Raw genomic sequence first — 16,000 nt, 5'->3', positions numbered from 1 at the left:
GGGCAGAAGACGGACGGGGGGACAGCCTGATGGATGAAGCTGTCCTTCAGTCTGCTGGTCCTGGCCTGGAGACTCCGCAGTCTCCTCCCTGATGGCAGCAGACTGAAGAAGCTGTGCAATGGGTAACTGGGATCACCTGTGATGCAGAGGGCTTTTCGAGTGAGACGGGTTCCATAAATGTCCTGGAGGGAGGGGAGAGAGACACCAATGATCTTCTCAGCTGCTCTCACTTCCGGCAGGACGCGTTGCAGGCTCCATACCACACAGTGATGCAGCTGGTCAGAATGCTCTCGATGGTGCCTCTGTAGAAGGTGTACATGATGGGGGGTGGGGCTCTGGCTCTTCTCAGTTTGCGGAGGAAGTAGAGAGTTGATGGTCAGAGGAGCATGCTGAGTGTGCACTCTCCTGAAGTCAACAACAATCTCCTTTGTCTTCTCCACGTTCAGAGAGAGATTGTTGTCACTGCACCACCCAGCCAGGCGGCTCACCTCGCTCCTGTAGTTTGTCTCATCTCTGTTGCTAATAAGACCCACCACAGTCGAGTCATCCGCAAACTTAATGAAGAGGTTGGAGTTGTGTGACGGTGTGCAGTCGTGTGTCAGCAGAGTGAAGAGGAGGGGGCTCAGCACACATCCTTGGGGGGCCCCCGTGTTCAGTGTGATGGTGCTGGATGTGTTGCTGCCGACACGTACTGCCTGAGGTCTTCCAGTCAGAAAGTCCAACAGCTAGTTGCACAGCGAAGTGTTGAGCCCCAGCTCGACCAGTTTGTGAATGAGCTGTTGAGGGGATGATTGTGTTGAATGCTGAACTGAAGTCTATGAACAGCATTCTGACGTATGAGTCTTTTTTCTCTAGATGTGTGAGTGCTGAGTGGAGGGGCAGTGGCGATGGCATCATCGGTCGAGCTGTTGGACCGATATGCAAACTGGAATGGGTCCAGGGAGGGGAGAGGGCAGACTTGATGTGGTGCATGACTAGCCGTTCGAAGCACTTCATGAGGATGGGAGTAAGTGCAACAGGACGGTAGTCATTGAAGCAGGATGGAGATGGCTTCTTCGGGACTGGAATGATGGTGGTAGCTTTGAAGCATGTGGGAACAACAGCCTGACTAAGTGAGATGTTGAAAATGTCTGTGAAGACATCAGTGAGTTCTGCTGCACAGTCTCTCAGTAAACGCCCAGGAATGTTGTCAGGACCCGGAGCTTTGCGTGCATTGATCCTGCTGAAGGATCTCCTCACGCTGTCTGGGGTCAGCATCATCACCTGGTCACTGGGAGGAGGTGGAGTCTTCTGTGCAGTGGAGCTGTTTTGTGCCTCAAAGCGAGCGAAGAAGGTGTTCAGCTCGTTCAGCAGAGAGATGTTGCTGTCACAGGTCCGCTGTGGGGGCTTGTAGTCCGTAATGGTCTGTATCCCCTGCCACAGGCTCCGAGTGTCTCTGCTGTCGCTGAAACGATGGGCTATCCTCCTGGAGTACTGTCTCTTAGCCTCTCTGATGCCTCGGGATAGGTTGGCCCTGGCTGTTCTCAGGCCACACACACACACACACACACACACACACAGACACACACACACACACACACACACACACACACACACACACACACACACACACACACACACACACACACACACACACACACACACACACACACACCCAGAAACACACACACCCACACACACACACTCACACACACACACGCACACACACACACACACACACACACACACACACACACACTCACACTCACACTCACACTCACAGACACACACACACACTGACACAGACACACACACACACTCACTAACACACACACAGACACACACACACACAGACAGAGACACACACACACACACACACACACAGACACACACACACACACACACACACACACACACACACACACACACACACACACACACACACTCACACTCACACACACACACACACACACACACACACACACACACACACACACACACACACACACACACACACACACACACACACAGAGACACACACACACACACACACACACACACACACACACACACACACACACACACACACACACACAGACACACACTCACACAGAGACACACTGACACACACACACAGACACACACACACACACACACACACACACACACACTGACAGCGGCTCTCATTGATTGTCTGCAGGCTGGAAACACGCGCGTGTGAGTGCCATGCCGAATAAAACCAAGAAAGACAAGGTGAGACACAACCTGCTGTGTTTGAATGCGGAGCGAAACCCGTGAAAGTGCGCAGAATGCGGGTTTATTCTTCAGTGAAGACGGAGGAGCAGTTGTTCTCTCAGCTCGAGACATTAGCATGTATGCTAACTCCAGCTTTGCCCATCATAAACTGTCTTTAATCGCAATTAGTCACACACTGGGTTATACACTTTAAACGATGCACACCTCTGGAGGCGAAACGAATCACTTTAGGCGACTTTACGTGTGTATTTTTATACAGTTTATTAAGTCGGTGTTCAGTTTCGCGGCGAAGCTAGCTTTAGCATGTTAGCGGAGTGCGTTAACAGGGACGGTTTCTCGTTTATAGAAATATCCCTTTCACTTAAAATCGAGCTGAAATGTCCAAAATGCTTTTCTATGATTATGAATCGCGTGCGGTTTATTATATTTGGTGTTGGAGTCCAGATTTGGATGTGAAATACTTAAGCCGGATTGCTAATGCTAGCTGTCAGTGTTTATTAGCTAGTAATGATTAAATTCAGTTTTTTTTTTAATGTGGAAAATGTAAGGATAGAGTTTTATGTTGTTTATTTTCTTTACAGGATTCACCAAAATCTGCTAAAGTGAGTAAAACAGGAGGGCAGGAGAACTCAGAGCATGAGGTAAATTAACAAAATAAGATATTTTATATATATGTGTGTGTGTGTGTGTGTGTGTGTTTAAAATAGGCTTATATTCTGTTTAATTATCTGTTATCTAAAATGCAATGATCAGATGAGATGCACGTGAAGAAGTTATTTAATAATAATATGAGATGCACTGGGGTGTTTTTATTATTCAGGGTATGTTACATTTGGCCGTAGGTTAAAGGTCATGTGATTCTCTGTAGCAGGTTTGTGAATGAAAACGTGTGCAGTTACAGAGAGAGGAGCTAAACACACTTTCTTCTGCTCATGCATGTTCATTTTAAACCTTGCGTTTTGATGTTCAGTCATGCAAACGTTGCTACTGTGATTGAGCACGTGAAAAATTAAATTAGCATAAAAATAAAGCAAAAGAAAAAGCATAAAAATGTGCAAACTTTTTTTTTTAAAACGAGAACCCCTAAAAAAGTACCAAAAATAAAACCATAGAATGTTTAAAATGTGCAACTATTGTTGATTGTTATAAAATAAAATGCAAAAAAAATAAAAATATGTTTTTATTGCGGTCAAATAATTAATCGTGATTAATCACATCCAAAATAAAAGTTTTTGTTCACATAATATATCTAAAATCTAAAAATAGGAAAATATTTAAATATACAAAAAAATGTTTAAAAATTTGCAAACTGTTGTAAATTATAACTAAAAATAAATAAATAAATAAAAATCGGCAAGCTTATTGTAAATTGTTACTTTAACATAAAAATTTGTTACAAATGTTCTAAAAACATAAAGATGTGTTTAAACTGTAAACCTTTATTTTAAATTGTTACCAAACAACAATAACATTACAGTAAAAGATAAAGCTAAACATGTTTAAAAATATAAAAAAGTTCTTGTAAATTGTTACTTTACAAACATGAAACAAAAACATAAGAAAAATGTGTTTACGGTGTGCGACTTTATTGCACATTGTTACAAAAAAAAGTTGTTAATGTTAAAAAAAAACAAACAAAAATGTTTTAAAAAAAATAAATGTTGTTTTTAAAAATCTGCAACCTTTATTGTAAATTGTTGCTAAAAAAAAAAATGAAATACTATATAAACACTATAGATATTCAACTTTATTTGTAGCTCAATGGTTCCAGATCTGATCTGCTGTTACAGAGGTTCAGTCCTGTTCAATGTTCCTCTGTGTTTCTGTTTCTGAGCAAACAGCCGTGTTCATTCAGCAAAAGTGCAGAAGCATGATAAAAATCAAAGCTTGCTCCATGATGGAGAGATGAGGACGTAAGGTGTTTTTCTCCATCAGGGCTCGAATAAGAAGGGCTCTAACAGCGTGCCGCCGGCCACACAGCTGCTGAAGGGCAAAGCGTCCGGATCTCAGGCTCCGCTGAAGAAGGAGAAGCGTCCGAGCTCGTCTCGGTTCAGTCTGAGCAACAACCGAGAGCTGCAGAAGCTGCCCGCGCTCAAAGGTGACACACACACACACACTTTTATTTGCAGGATTCGATCGGCTGGTGAAAAGTGTGCTGCGATATTATTGGTCAGTATAGCTTGGCTCCGCCCACATGGACTCGATTACATCAGCAGAACATGAAAGTCGTTTCAGACGCGGAGCGATTCTTACATTTCTATTTACAATGTTAATAAAAATTAAGAGGAATGGCTGATGAAAATTCAGCATTTTATCACAGAAATAAATTATTTTCTAAAATATAGTTAAAAGGGAAAACTGTTTTTTAAATTGCAATAATATTTTACAATTTTACTGTTTTTTTCTATATTTATAATCCAATAAACACAGCCTTGATGAGCAAAAGAAACAGTCACATGATCATCTCATACACACACACACACACATAGACATTTATATGTATATATAGCTGTTTATTTTAATATTTTCTACTTAGCAACAGCATTTATATTTCCATATACATATTTACATTGACATTTATTCATTTTTTTATCTAAAGCATCTAATTAAGAAAGAACATCGTGAGAAATTTGATATATGCATATATCACAATGATATTTTACTATATGATTAATGAGCTCATAAACGAACAGATGACAGTTTAACGATGCTTTGTGACACTTTAAAGCATCAGACACTGTTTCACACAATTGTGTGCAAGACAGTCAAGCTTTGTGTTTACTGGAAGCTAGAAAGAAATGACATGATAATGATCATATTTAGCTGAAATAATACTTTAATGTTCTTTAACTAATATCCAGTGCAAACTCAATGAAAATATGAAGAGCTGATGTTATGAAGAAGCTGCTTTCACTTCCTCATTTGTGGTGTGTGTGTCATCATTTCATATATTACTGTATCTTCCCCTTTAGTTGTTTATTTTCTCACATTTGACATAATTATAGCCAGTTAACGATCCTCACGAGTCAAACTGTTACTCGTAATAATCCACAGAGCAAGAGCATTATGTAATAACATTTAATTTAATAATGCAGATTATTTATTAAGAGTAAGAGAGCAAGATTTAGTCATAAATGCATCTGAAATATTACTAAATTTTAATTTTTACTGCTTATATATAGTATAAATTTAAAATTACAGTATACCAGTAATATATAATATAATAGCCTATAATAATTTTTTTGTAGATGTATAATAATATGTGCATTTTATGTTTAATTTAGATGCATGCATATATGGTTTGAGTCGTGAATGCATGTGAAAAGTCCCTGAGTTTCTTCAGTTGGGAGAGTATAGTGTAGTGTAGTGTAGTATAGTGTGTGTAGTATTGGAGCTGATTGTGTGTGTGTTAAGATGCGTCTGCAGGTGTGGAGCTGTGGTTTCTCCTGCTGCTGTCACAAACTGTTATGTAATCACTTTTTCTTTGTTTACCATCAGCGAGACACGCCTTTCGTTTCCGGCAGGAGACCGTGCTTCTCGCAAAAGGATGTGTTTTAGGGAAACGACAGATTTACTGTACGGACTGTCAGGATGCTGTCAGATTTGTGCATTTTTCAAAAACATGATGCGGGGCTTTCGTGAATGGGTGCCGGCTCTTCAGAGTGGCGTTTAGTGTGTTGCTATGTGGTTGCTAGGTCACTGTGGATTGTTTCTAGGGTGGTAATGAGCGGTTGCTAAGGTGTTATGAGTGGTTGCTAGGTTTTTCGCTCTGTGTGGTGTAGGGATGTAACGATTCACTCAACTCACGATTCGATTCACGATTTATTAATTTTTTTTTTTTTTTACAAAATGATATTTAAGACAATTTATGAATTAAATTAAATATACTTATATAGCACTTGCATGTTATTGCATAAAAAAAAATGTTGTAAATTATTAAATTGTTAAAGTTTTTATTAATTAAATTGATAATTTAATTAAAACACATTTTTTCTTAAATTGATAATTTAAAAAAATCATTTTTTTCTAATTAAAAAAAAATTCTTCCATTTAAAAACTTGAAGGAATAGTGCAAAACTGAGAATTTGGAGAAAATAAAATAAAATGCATTTTATATGACACTATTATTGTTAACATTTTAGTATTAAATTGTTAAATTTGATTAGGCATTCTTTTTGACTATTAAAATTTCATTCAGTCATTAAAAATGTAACTCAAAAATTCAAACGGAAACAGTTTGAGAAATTAAGTTTTTATAAATTCTATTAATTAACTTCATACATTTTTAATTAAAATGTAATTATTTAAAAAATATTTTAATTATTTAAAAAATATAGGTTTTATTTTTTAATGATTTTTTTAAAATAATAAAATAATTTTTAATTAAAGTTTAATATGAAAATGAAGATGACAGATGATGACAGAATTTAAAGAACAAACTAAAATGCATTTCATTGGTCATTGATATTGTTAAAATTTAACAATAAACTATTACTTTGATAAATTCAATGGATTAAAATGTAATTCAATCACTTTTAAAATCTGAGAAATCATGGAATTTGTCCAAAAAAAAGAAGAAGAAGAAGAAACCCTTTTCTTCCAGTTTTAAGTACGAGAGCAGCACAGTGAGTGCATGTCTGTTATTTACGGTCTGCAGCAGAGCTGATGTGTTGCACTGTGACGAATCACATACTCTGCATGCGCCAATCAAACCCAAAGCTCCCGCCCTCCTCGTCCCCTGCCAGCCAATCAGCAGCCTCCCCAGCCAGCCCTCTGCTGCTTGAGATCACATGATCTCCTCCGGCCAATCGGTGGCCTCCCTTACACGGCTGACATCACTAACTAGCTGCTTCCCTCCAGCAGCGGAGCTTCATTTTCTGCTGAGAGTGTTTGTGCTAAAATGGAGGCTAACAGCTCGACGTAGCCGTCTCGCGCCCGATCCGACCCGTAGATGTTGACATGCTCTAAAGAGGAGGCCAGGATGGTTCTGGATGCTCCGAGTGCCAACGGCCCCTTTCAGCCGGTGGCCCTCATGCACTTTAGAGGTGAGACGTTTGTCTTATTGTGTCTGTGTAGGCAGAGAGCGCCGAGGGAGGTAGCTATGCCATGATTTGTGGCCGCCGTTACGAAGGCAGAAGAATTTGGGAGACGCTGGAAACATCTTCGGTTTACATTAACAGCAAGCTGCCTACCTAGACTGCATTTTTAGACGTTTATGCAACATTTTTGGTTGTAATAACCCATGCATACGACATGCACCTGATGCACGGGACTGCAGCTCGAAGCGTGTTGCTCGGGTGAATGGGGAAAACTCTGTTTACAATGCGCTGGTTAAGGAGGAGGGGGTCTGTTTAACTAGCCTCCCATCCCCCCTAACCAGTGTGCTGATGTCAGGGGAAGTGAGGTCACGGCTTCAGGAAGAATGCATGTAAATGCATGCATGCATATGTGCTCAAGCCGCAGAGAAACTGCATCCTGATAGCTTTGCGTTTCCTTTGCTTCACATTCAGACAGATGATTGTTTGTGCGTAAATTATGCATTTATTGCAGTGTTTTTTTGATATGCATTTCGATTCAGTTTGATAATTTGACTAACTAACTAACATACTGCTTTAACTATTCCTGCATGCATACTGTGAACATTATGCGAGTATGCATACAATATCTATATGATTTGTGCACTATGACACAGTGTGAGATACTGTATCCTGCAATGCAATGCATTTAGTGTTAGTGCTGATTTTGAAAGAAGTCTCTTGTTTTATATTAAATAGAATTTTCAGCATCATTTCTCCAGTCTTCCGTGTCACATGATCCTTCAAGATACACTACCGTTCAAAAGTTTGGGGTAATAAAAAACAAACAAACAAATTAACACCGTGGTTCATCGAGGGTGTGTTAAATTGATCAAAAGAGACTTATAATGTTACAAAAAAATGCTGTTCTTTTGAACTTTCTGTTCATCTGTGAATCCTGAAAAACATTTATCAATGCATAGTTTCATTACACTAGATATTATATTCTCCACACAGTCTAAACATAGTGAACTAGTGTTATCTGAATAGTTATGATGAACTTTAAAAACATCTGACATGATGCATTCACATTTAAGTGCCGTCCTGTAATTATCTCAGATAAACATGGTTCTGGAGAAATAAGATCAAGCCGATTGCATTGCATTATGGGATGCATTTTTTAATGCACGCAGAATATTTGCATAATATGCACACAGTGCATGCAGAACGTGAAGTGCTTAGCAGGGCTGTGTGAATGCTTTCTTTAGTGAATTGAATCGAGCTTCATCAGATCAGTTCTGCTCAAATGCATTAGTTGTTGACGCTGACGTCTGTGCTTCAAATGTCAGTGTCAGCGCACTGCTGTTTTCACATGTACACCACAATCACCACTCCCATGTGCATAAAGGGAAGCGTGAGGCGAGTTTCTCACAGGCGTGACCTTTACAGATCACCAGTGAACAAAACAAACACTTTTACACTTGCTCAGATCATTGAAGTCCTGATTGCACCTAAAGACTCTAATGATAATAAAGTTGTGAATGAGGGCTTGAAAAGCGTAATGGCAAGCATTAATGCATCCCAGACGACACTGAAGAGCCACCTACTCCTCCGTCAGTCTCTGTGCTGGAATAAAACAACGCTTCATTGCCGGTCATGTGCGGCTTTAAAGGAAACCATGTGATCTAAACGTTTAGAGAAGCCCGAAATATACTGTAAATTCATCTGACGTCAATACAGGAAAAACCCTGCAGCTGCCGCACCACTTTAACCCTGTAAAGCCTGACGTATCAAAGAAAATAGGTTTTACACAAAATATTGTACAAAATCTTAATTTGTTGAGTATTATATCTGACACATTTATGGCTCTGATACAGTGAGGATGTGGAGGAAACATTGTGTAAAAAGTAAAAATATGAGTGTTTATATATTATGGTGAAATTCTGCTGCTTGTAATGTAAACCAGTGAGTAACAGTAGAGCAGATACTGATATAAAATGATCTAAATATGAGTCGTGGCTGTATATCTCCAGTAATGAGATCAGATGTAAATGATCCAAACATATAATGCAGTGATTGAGAGATGAAGAAATAAAGGCTCCTCAGAAGATGTGAGATGTTCTGGAGGCTTGTGAAGATCATTCCTCCGCTGAGGAACAGTGAAAGTAAAGCTTCTGGAAACAAACGCTCCTCAAAAGATCCTGAGGATCAGATTTGAGACTCTAAAACATGATTGATGGAGAATCATGTAAAGCTGAGCTGCTTCAGTCCAGTAAGAGTTCATCTGGAGATATTACTGCAGTTATTCTGACCTTTACTTGATCAAAATCACTCGAGATCTGACACCAGAAGCATTTCTACAATCACACTTTTACTGGATGAAACACTCTAAACTATCACTCAGATAACAATCAGAAGACATGAGGAGATTGTGTGTGAAACAGCAAAGTTTCAAAGTTAGATGTCAGTGATGCATGAGCTGTGGTCTCCGTGTCTGTAGATGTTCCTCCCGCCGAGCAGGAGAAGTTATTCGTGCAGAAGCTGCGTCAGTGCTGCGTTCTCTTCGACTTCATCTCTGACCCGTTGAGCGACCTGAAATGGAAGGAGGTGAAGCGTGCGGCGCTCAGCGAGATGGTGGAGTACATCACCCACAACAGGAACGTCATCACCGAGCCCATCTATCCTGAGGTGGTGCACATGGTGAGTCCACACAAACACCATTAATATCTGTGTCCCTGCAGCACAGAAGCAGTCATCAGTAGCACAGGTATATTTGTAGCAATAGACAACAATACATTGTATGAGTCACAATTATACATTTCTCTTTTATGACAAAAATCATTAGGATATTAAGATAAGATCATGTTCCATGAAGATATTTAGTAAATTTCCTACCGTAAATATATCAAAACTTAATTATTGATTAGTAATATGCATTGCTAAGAACTTCATTTGAACAACTTTAAAGATGATTTTCTCAATATTTAGATTTTTTTGCTCCCTCAGATTCCAGATTTTCAAATAGTTGTATCTCAGACAAATATTGTCCTCCTAACAAACCACACATCAATGGAGAGATTATTTATTCAGCTTTCAGATGATGTATAAATCTCAGTTTCTCTAAATTGACCCTCATGACTGCTTTTGTGCTCCAGGGTCACATTTAGGGTTTGAGACCGCTTGGTTCCTGGACTCCTTAAAGACACAATTCTGCCAAACTTGAATAAATGTGTTCACCCTCAGTTTATCTGAGATCAGGATGAGTTTGTTTCTTCATCAGGTTTGTAGAAATGTAGCACTGCATCAGTGTCTCATCAATGGATGCTCTGCAGTGAATGGGTGCCGTCAGAATGAGAGTCCAACAGACGTGATAAAAACATCACAATAATCCACAAGTAATCCACAGCACTCCAGTCCATCAGTAAACATCTGGAGAAGACAAAAGATGAAACACATCCAGCATTAAGACGCTTTTAACTCAAAACATAGAGTCTATAATCCATAATAACACTTCCTCCAGTGAAAAAGTGTTCTGGTGTGAATCAGGAGAGAAATCTGCACAAATATGTGGCTGGATTTTGATGTTTGATGCACTTTTTCACTGGAGGAAGCTGTTTGGACTCTCATTCTGACGGCACCCATTCACTTTAGTGCATCCTTTGCTGAGAGAGATGCTAAATCCTTCCGAATCTGTTCCTGTGAAGAGAAGTCAATGCTATTTCTGTTCTTTTAGAAAGTGGATGTGAAGTATATAAACCGCTGATAGCGCCTCGCTCAGCCATACAAGGTTGTGTTGAGCGTTTGGGCAGATCTGCTGGCTCCCGTGTATCAGATCTGTCGTTCTGCCGTCCTTTTAAGGGGCGGTTTTTGGCCGACAGCTTTGCGTTTAGCAGCAGAGCGTCGATTGACCTGCGGTTGGCCTCGGTGCTTCTGCCAGCTGCAGTTATTACATCTCTTTGATATTTATTAGAGCCCACAGCTGATGTTAAGCCGAGGCCTATCGAAGTGCAAATGGACTTGCGAAATAAGCATGATAATATGTTCTCAAGCACATTTCCTGAAACACGCACACACACACGCACGCACGCTTTGATGATTAAAGCCAAGAACTTCAAAGTGCTGCGATCGGGAGGTTTAAAATCTTTTCTTCTGATTAATTTGTGCATGTGCTGACACGTTTTATTAATCAGCAAGCTGAATGCACGCTCCATTGATAAAGACTTACTCGTTTCGTCTGTTCTCAGTAACCAGATATGTATCTATACACACATTTTTCATTTCATGTGGTTTGTTTGTTTCAGTTTGCGGTCAACATGTTTAGGACGTTACCTCCATCATCCAACCCAACCGGCGCAGAGTTTGACCCCGAGGAGGACGAACCCACGTTAGAAGCGGCCTGGCCTCACCTGCAGGTCAACATTCATACTTTCATCCATCGGGGACGCATTAAATTGATGAAAAGTGACAGTGAAGACATTTATAATGCTACAAAAGATTTCTATTCTAAATAAACGCTGTTCTTCTGAACTTTCTATTCATCTGTGAATCCTGAAAAATAAAATGCATCACGGTTTCCACAAAAATATTGTTTTTTAAGCAGCAAATCATCATATTAGAATGATTTCTGAAGAGTAACGATGCTGGAAATTCAGCTGTGCATCACAGAAATAAATTACAGTTTAATATAGATTCACATAGAAAACGGCTGTTTTAAATTGTAATAATATTTCACAATTTTTACTGTATTTTTAATCAAATAAATGAATTAAAAAATAACTTATTTCAGAAACAATTGAAAAAATCTCACCAATCCCCAATACTATTATTTGTTGTACAGTCTTTTACTTGTTAACAAAATTATTTTATTGCAATATTGTTTTTTACTGCAATACAGTAAAAATCCTATACATGTGTGCACTTATCTGGATTTTTTTTTTAATGTGCTTAATTATAATGAAATTATTTGTATTATTATTTTTAGTAGTTGTAATATTCATTATTATTATTGACACAATATAATTTCCCTTTAAAAAGTGTGCTGTGTATAAAAGTGGCTGCTATTTTACTTATAAATGCATCTTTCAAATACATATTTTTCTTTCCGCAGCTCGTCTATGAATTTTTCCTGCGGTTTCTAGAGTCACCGGACTTTCAACCGAACATAGCCAAGAAATACATCGACCAGAAGTTTGTGATGCAGGTGTGTTGAAATGTGTTCGGGTTGATTTGTTCGGTAATCTGTTTTCAAGAATCACTTGGCATTGAATAAATCTTTAAAATCGGTTAATCGTGTCCATTAAAATGGCATAATGCACACGTAGGACTCCAAATACCATGTGCACATTGCAGTTTTATTTAATAAATGTGTTTGTAAGTTCCATGCATTAATATGTTTTCAGTTTGCATTATAATATAGTTCTTTATTATACTCTTAATTTATTAATCTCATTAGTATTAATGTCCACAGAAAACACTGATGTTTTGTGTGGGTCATCAAGTCATTTTTGCATTATTTGCATGGATTACCAAAGACTTCTGCATTAAAAAATGGATCAGTTCACCTCCGATGAGCCGTTTTAAAGCATGTCTGATCTGATTGCAGCTGCTGGATCTGTTCGACAGTGAAGATCCTCGAGAGCGTGACTTCCTGAAGACGACCCTCCACCGCATCTACGGGAAGTTCCTGGGGCTCAGAGCGTACATCAGGAAACAGATTAATAACATTTTCTATAGGTGAGACTGCGAAATATGACCCAGGACTTGCAATGCATTCAACTTCCATAGAGGACAAAAAATTAAAATCTCTTTTTTTTTTTCAGAATTTTTCTTTTTTTTTTTCCGAATTTTTTTTTTTTTTTTTTAGATTAACTAGTCAACTTGAAACTGTAACTACAACATGATTCAAGTAATTATATTATATTATATGTTCAGAAATATACGTCTTTACCATATTGTCAGAGTGTCTAATTCTAATGTTTGGTAATATTTCTATTCAAAATCGCGATTCGAATCTCTATTTTATTTATTTATTTACTTTTTTCAGATTTTTTTTTTTTTTTTTAAGATTAACTAGTCAACTTGAAACTGTAACTACAACATGATTCAAGTAACTTGTTCTTTATTAAACCTCTAGTTAACGTAAATTCTATTCCAAAGATGTTATGTTTAACAAATCACTTGTTAAATATCTTTGCAGAAAAGTTACATGAACTACATCTTGTAGAAATTTGTCTTATACAGATTATATGTTCAGAAATATACGTCTTTACCATATTGTCAAAGTGTCTAATTCTAATGTTTGGTAATATTTCTATTCAAAATCGCGATTCGAATCTCTATTTTTTTTTTTTTTTTTTTTTTCTGTTTTTTTTTCTGTTTTTTTTTCTGATTTTTAACTAGTCAGCTTGAAACTGTAACTACAACATGAATCAAGTAACTTGTTCTTTATTAACTCTCTAGTTAACGTAAATTCTATTCTAAATGCAGCACACACACAGAAATGTAAATATTTAACAAATCACTTGTTAAATATCTTTGCTGAAAAAGAAGATCTTGTAGAAATTTGTCTCATACAGATTATATGTTCAGAAATATACATCTTTACCATATTGTCAGAGTGTCTAATTCTAATGTTTGGTAATATTTCTATTCAAAATCGCGATGCCTCGATTTCTGAAAAATAAAATTGTGGCAAAACATTGCATTCGAATTAATCGATAAAATCTGAAAAATCACCCTACACTAATTTCATAACATAAGACATTTCTGAGTAAAAATGCATATAATATTTGCCATAGTTGATCTCTGATAACCTTTGATTTGATTTGGAAAATAAAAAACACAAGTGCCCTTGAAGCATATCTTCATTTCTAATTTATATTTTTCTTTAAACATTTTTTTTTTGTTTTGCATTGAAAGAGAATTTAATTAAAAAAATATATATATTGTAAAAATTTAAAAAAGTTGTTTAAATGTTTCTTTTTTTAATTTTTAAATTTTTTTATTTTAATAAAACCTTTATTTTTGGCCCTCAGTCAGTTTAGATTTTTGGTTCGATATTAAAGATTTCAGGAACTCTTGATCAATTGATGTTATACTATGATTTTATTGATCGATATATAATATCTGTAATATATAAATCGATATGCGATATGTGTTTCATCTCTGTACAGGTTCATCTATGAAACAGAGCATCATAACGGAATAGCCGAACTACTGGAAATATTAGGAAGGTATGAAACATTTTTTTGCTCTGCTCTCAGACCCAAGCAGCAACAGATTAATTAGTTTGTGTGTTATTGTGCAAATCACTGTAGCTTGACGGAATGGGATTACAGTAATGAAAAATAATGATATGATGTATAATAATGATATTATTGGTGCTGTTCATTGTTTTATGAGCGCAGTGTGTGTTAGGCTCGTTTCCTCTGCTGTCCTGTGTTTGAAGCCTCCTTCATCAAGTCATTATTCACTGTTCCACGTCTCTCTTCCTCCAGCATCATTAACGGCTTCGCCTTACCGCTGAAAGAAGAGCACAAAATCTTCCTTTTAAAAGTGTTGTTACCTTTGCATAAAGTCAAGTCCCTCAGTGTTTATCACCCACAGGTACGACTTTATATCCACAAGTTATTTTTCTTTTTAACACATGACACCGTGTTTGTTTCATTCTACTCAAGCATATATATATATATATACACACACACACAAACACTCTTTTTCAGATCATTAAGAGTATATTTTTTAAATTAGGACAGTATTTTTATGATAATTTCACACATTTTTTTTTTCTCCATAATTCTCATTTTTGTAATGCATGCAGATGTTTTACTCTTGGTTTTTGTAATTACCATTTTTCTGAAAGAAGATTTTGTTTAATGAGACCATAAGGTTATTCATGCAGAATTAAAGTACAACTCTTTTGTTTTTCAAGTAATTGCTGACGAATTCTATTCCCCTCCACATTACAGATTTTATATTTTTCTATGAGATACACACACACACACACACACACACACACACACACACACATATATATGAAGGGTTTATTAGCAAAAACAGATAACTCTGTTTTTTGAATTTTTAATTTTTTATTATGTAATCATGTTTTTATTGTTTTATTGTGTTAGTTAGCTGTTATTTTTAGTTATTTTTTTAAACTAATCAAAATAACCCTACTGCAGTTTGAGATTAATTGGAATGCAGAATGAAAAAAACATGATTTTTAAGAATTATGTTTTTGCAAATGAACTCTTCATATGTATGTGTGTGTGTGTGTGTATTTTATATTATAAATTATTTTTTATTATTATTTTTTTGTAATTATTCATACATTTAAAATAAAAAAAAAAATGTATTATAGAAAATAATTATAATTAAAGACATATATCTATATATATATATATATAATATATAATATATATATATAGAAAATTGTGGAAAATGTGTAAATGTATATTCCATATTTTAATTCTGCATAAATTACATTAGATTCTCATTCAGGGAAATCTAACTAAATCAAAAATTGAACATCCATGTGCATTATATTAATGACAATTTTGATGGAAAATCTTAATGATAAAAAAAAAAAGCTTTAAATAAAAAACAAAAACCTTTTTTTATCAAAAATCTAATTTGTTACTGATTGCTTTGTTGTTGTGCGTCCTGAAGATGACTTGTTGTTGTTTGTGGTTCTTCAGCTGGCGTACTGTGTGGTTCAGTTTCTGGAGAAGGACAGCACTCTCACAGAACCG

At 36.8% G+C, this 16,000-nt stretch overlaps 1 protein-coding gene across 2 annotated transcripts in view; it reads left to right on the top strand.

Moving 5' to 3' along the window:
• The first annotated feature begins 2,089 nt into the window (after window positions 1–2,089).
• The window catches only part of ppp2r5cb (protein phosphatase 2, regulatory subunit B', gamma b), a 20,716-nt gene continuing 6,805 nt past the window's right edge, over window positions 2,090–16,000 (top strand). The window contains exons 1-10 of one of the 2 annotated variants that reach the window (XM_042746382.1): window positions 2,090–2,232; window positions 2,817–2,876; window positions 4,171–4,333; window positions 9,751–9,950; window positions 11,552–11,662; window positions 12,358–12,450; window positions 12,853–12,983; window positions 14,423–14,482; window positions 14,747–14,855; window positions 15,947–16,000. In XM_042746382.1, coding sequence (XP_042602316.1) covers window positions 2,206–2,232; window positions 2,817–2,876; window positions 4,171–4,333; window positions 9,751–9,950; window positions 11,552–11,662; window positions 12,358–12,450; window positions 12,853–12,983; window positions 14,423–14,482; window positions 14,747–14,855; window positions 15,947–16,000 — 1,008 coding nt within the window. In that variant the 5' untranslated portion in view covers window positions 2,090–2,205. Of the gene's footprint in view, window positions 2,233–2,816; window positions 2,877–4,170; window positions 4,334–6,835; window positions 7,281–9,750; window positions 9,951–11,551; window positions 11,663–12,357; window positions 12,451–12,852; window positions 12,984–14,422; window positions 14,483–14,746; window positions 14,856–15,946 lie in introns of those variants that run through there. The other variant, XM_042746383.1, reaches the window with a different exon arrangement.

Source organism: Cyprinus carpio, chromosome B20 (genome assembly GCF_018340385.1).
Source record: "Cyprinus carpio isolate SPL01 chromosome B20, ASM1834038v1, whole genome shotgun sequence".
Lineage (NCBI taxonomy): Eukaryota > Metazoa > Chordata > Actinopteri > Cypriniformes > Cyprinidae > Cyprinus > Cyprinus carpio.
This window is presented reverse-complemented; position numbering and strand designations above follow the sequence as displayed.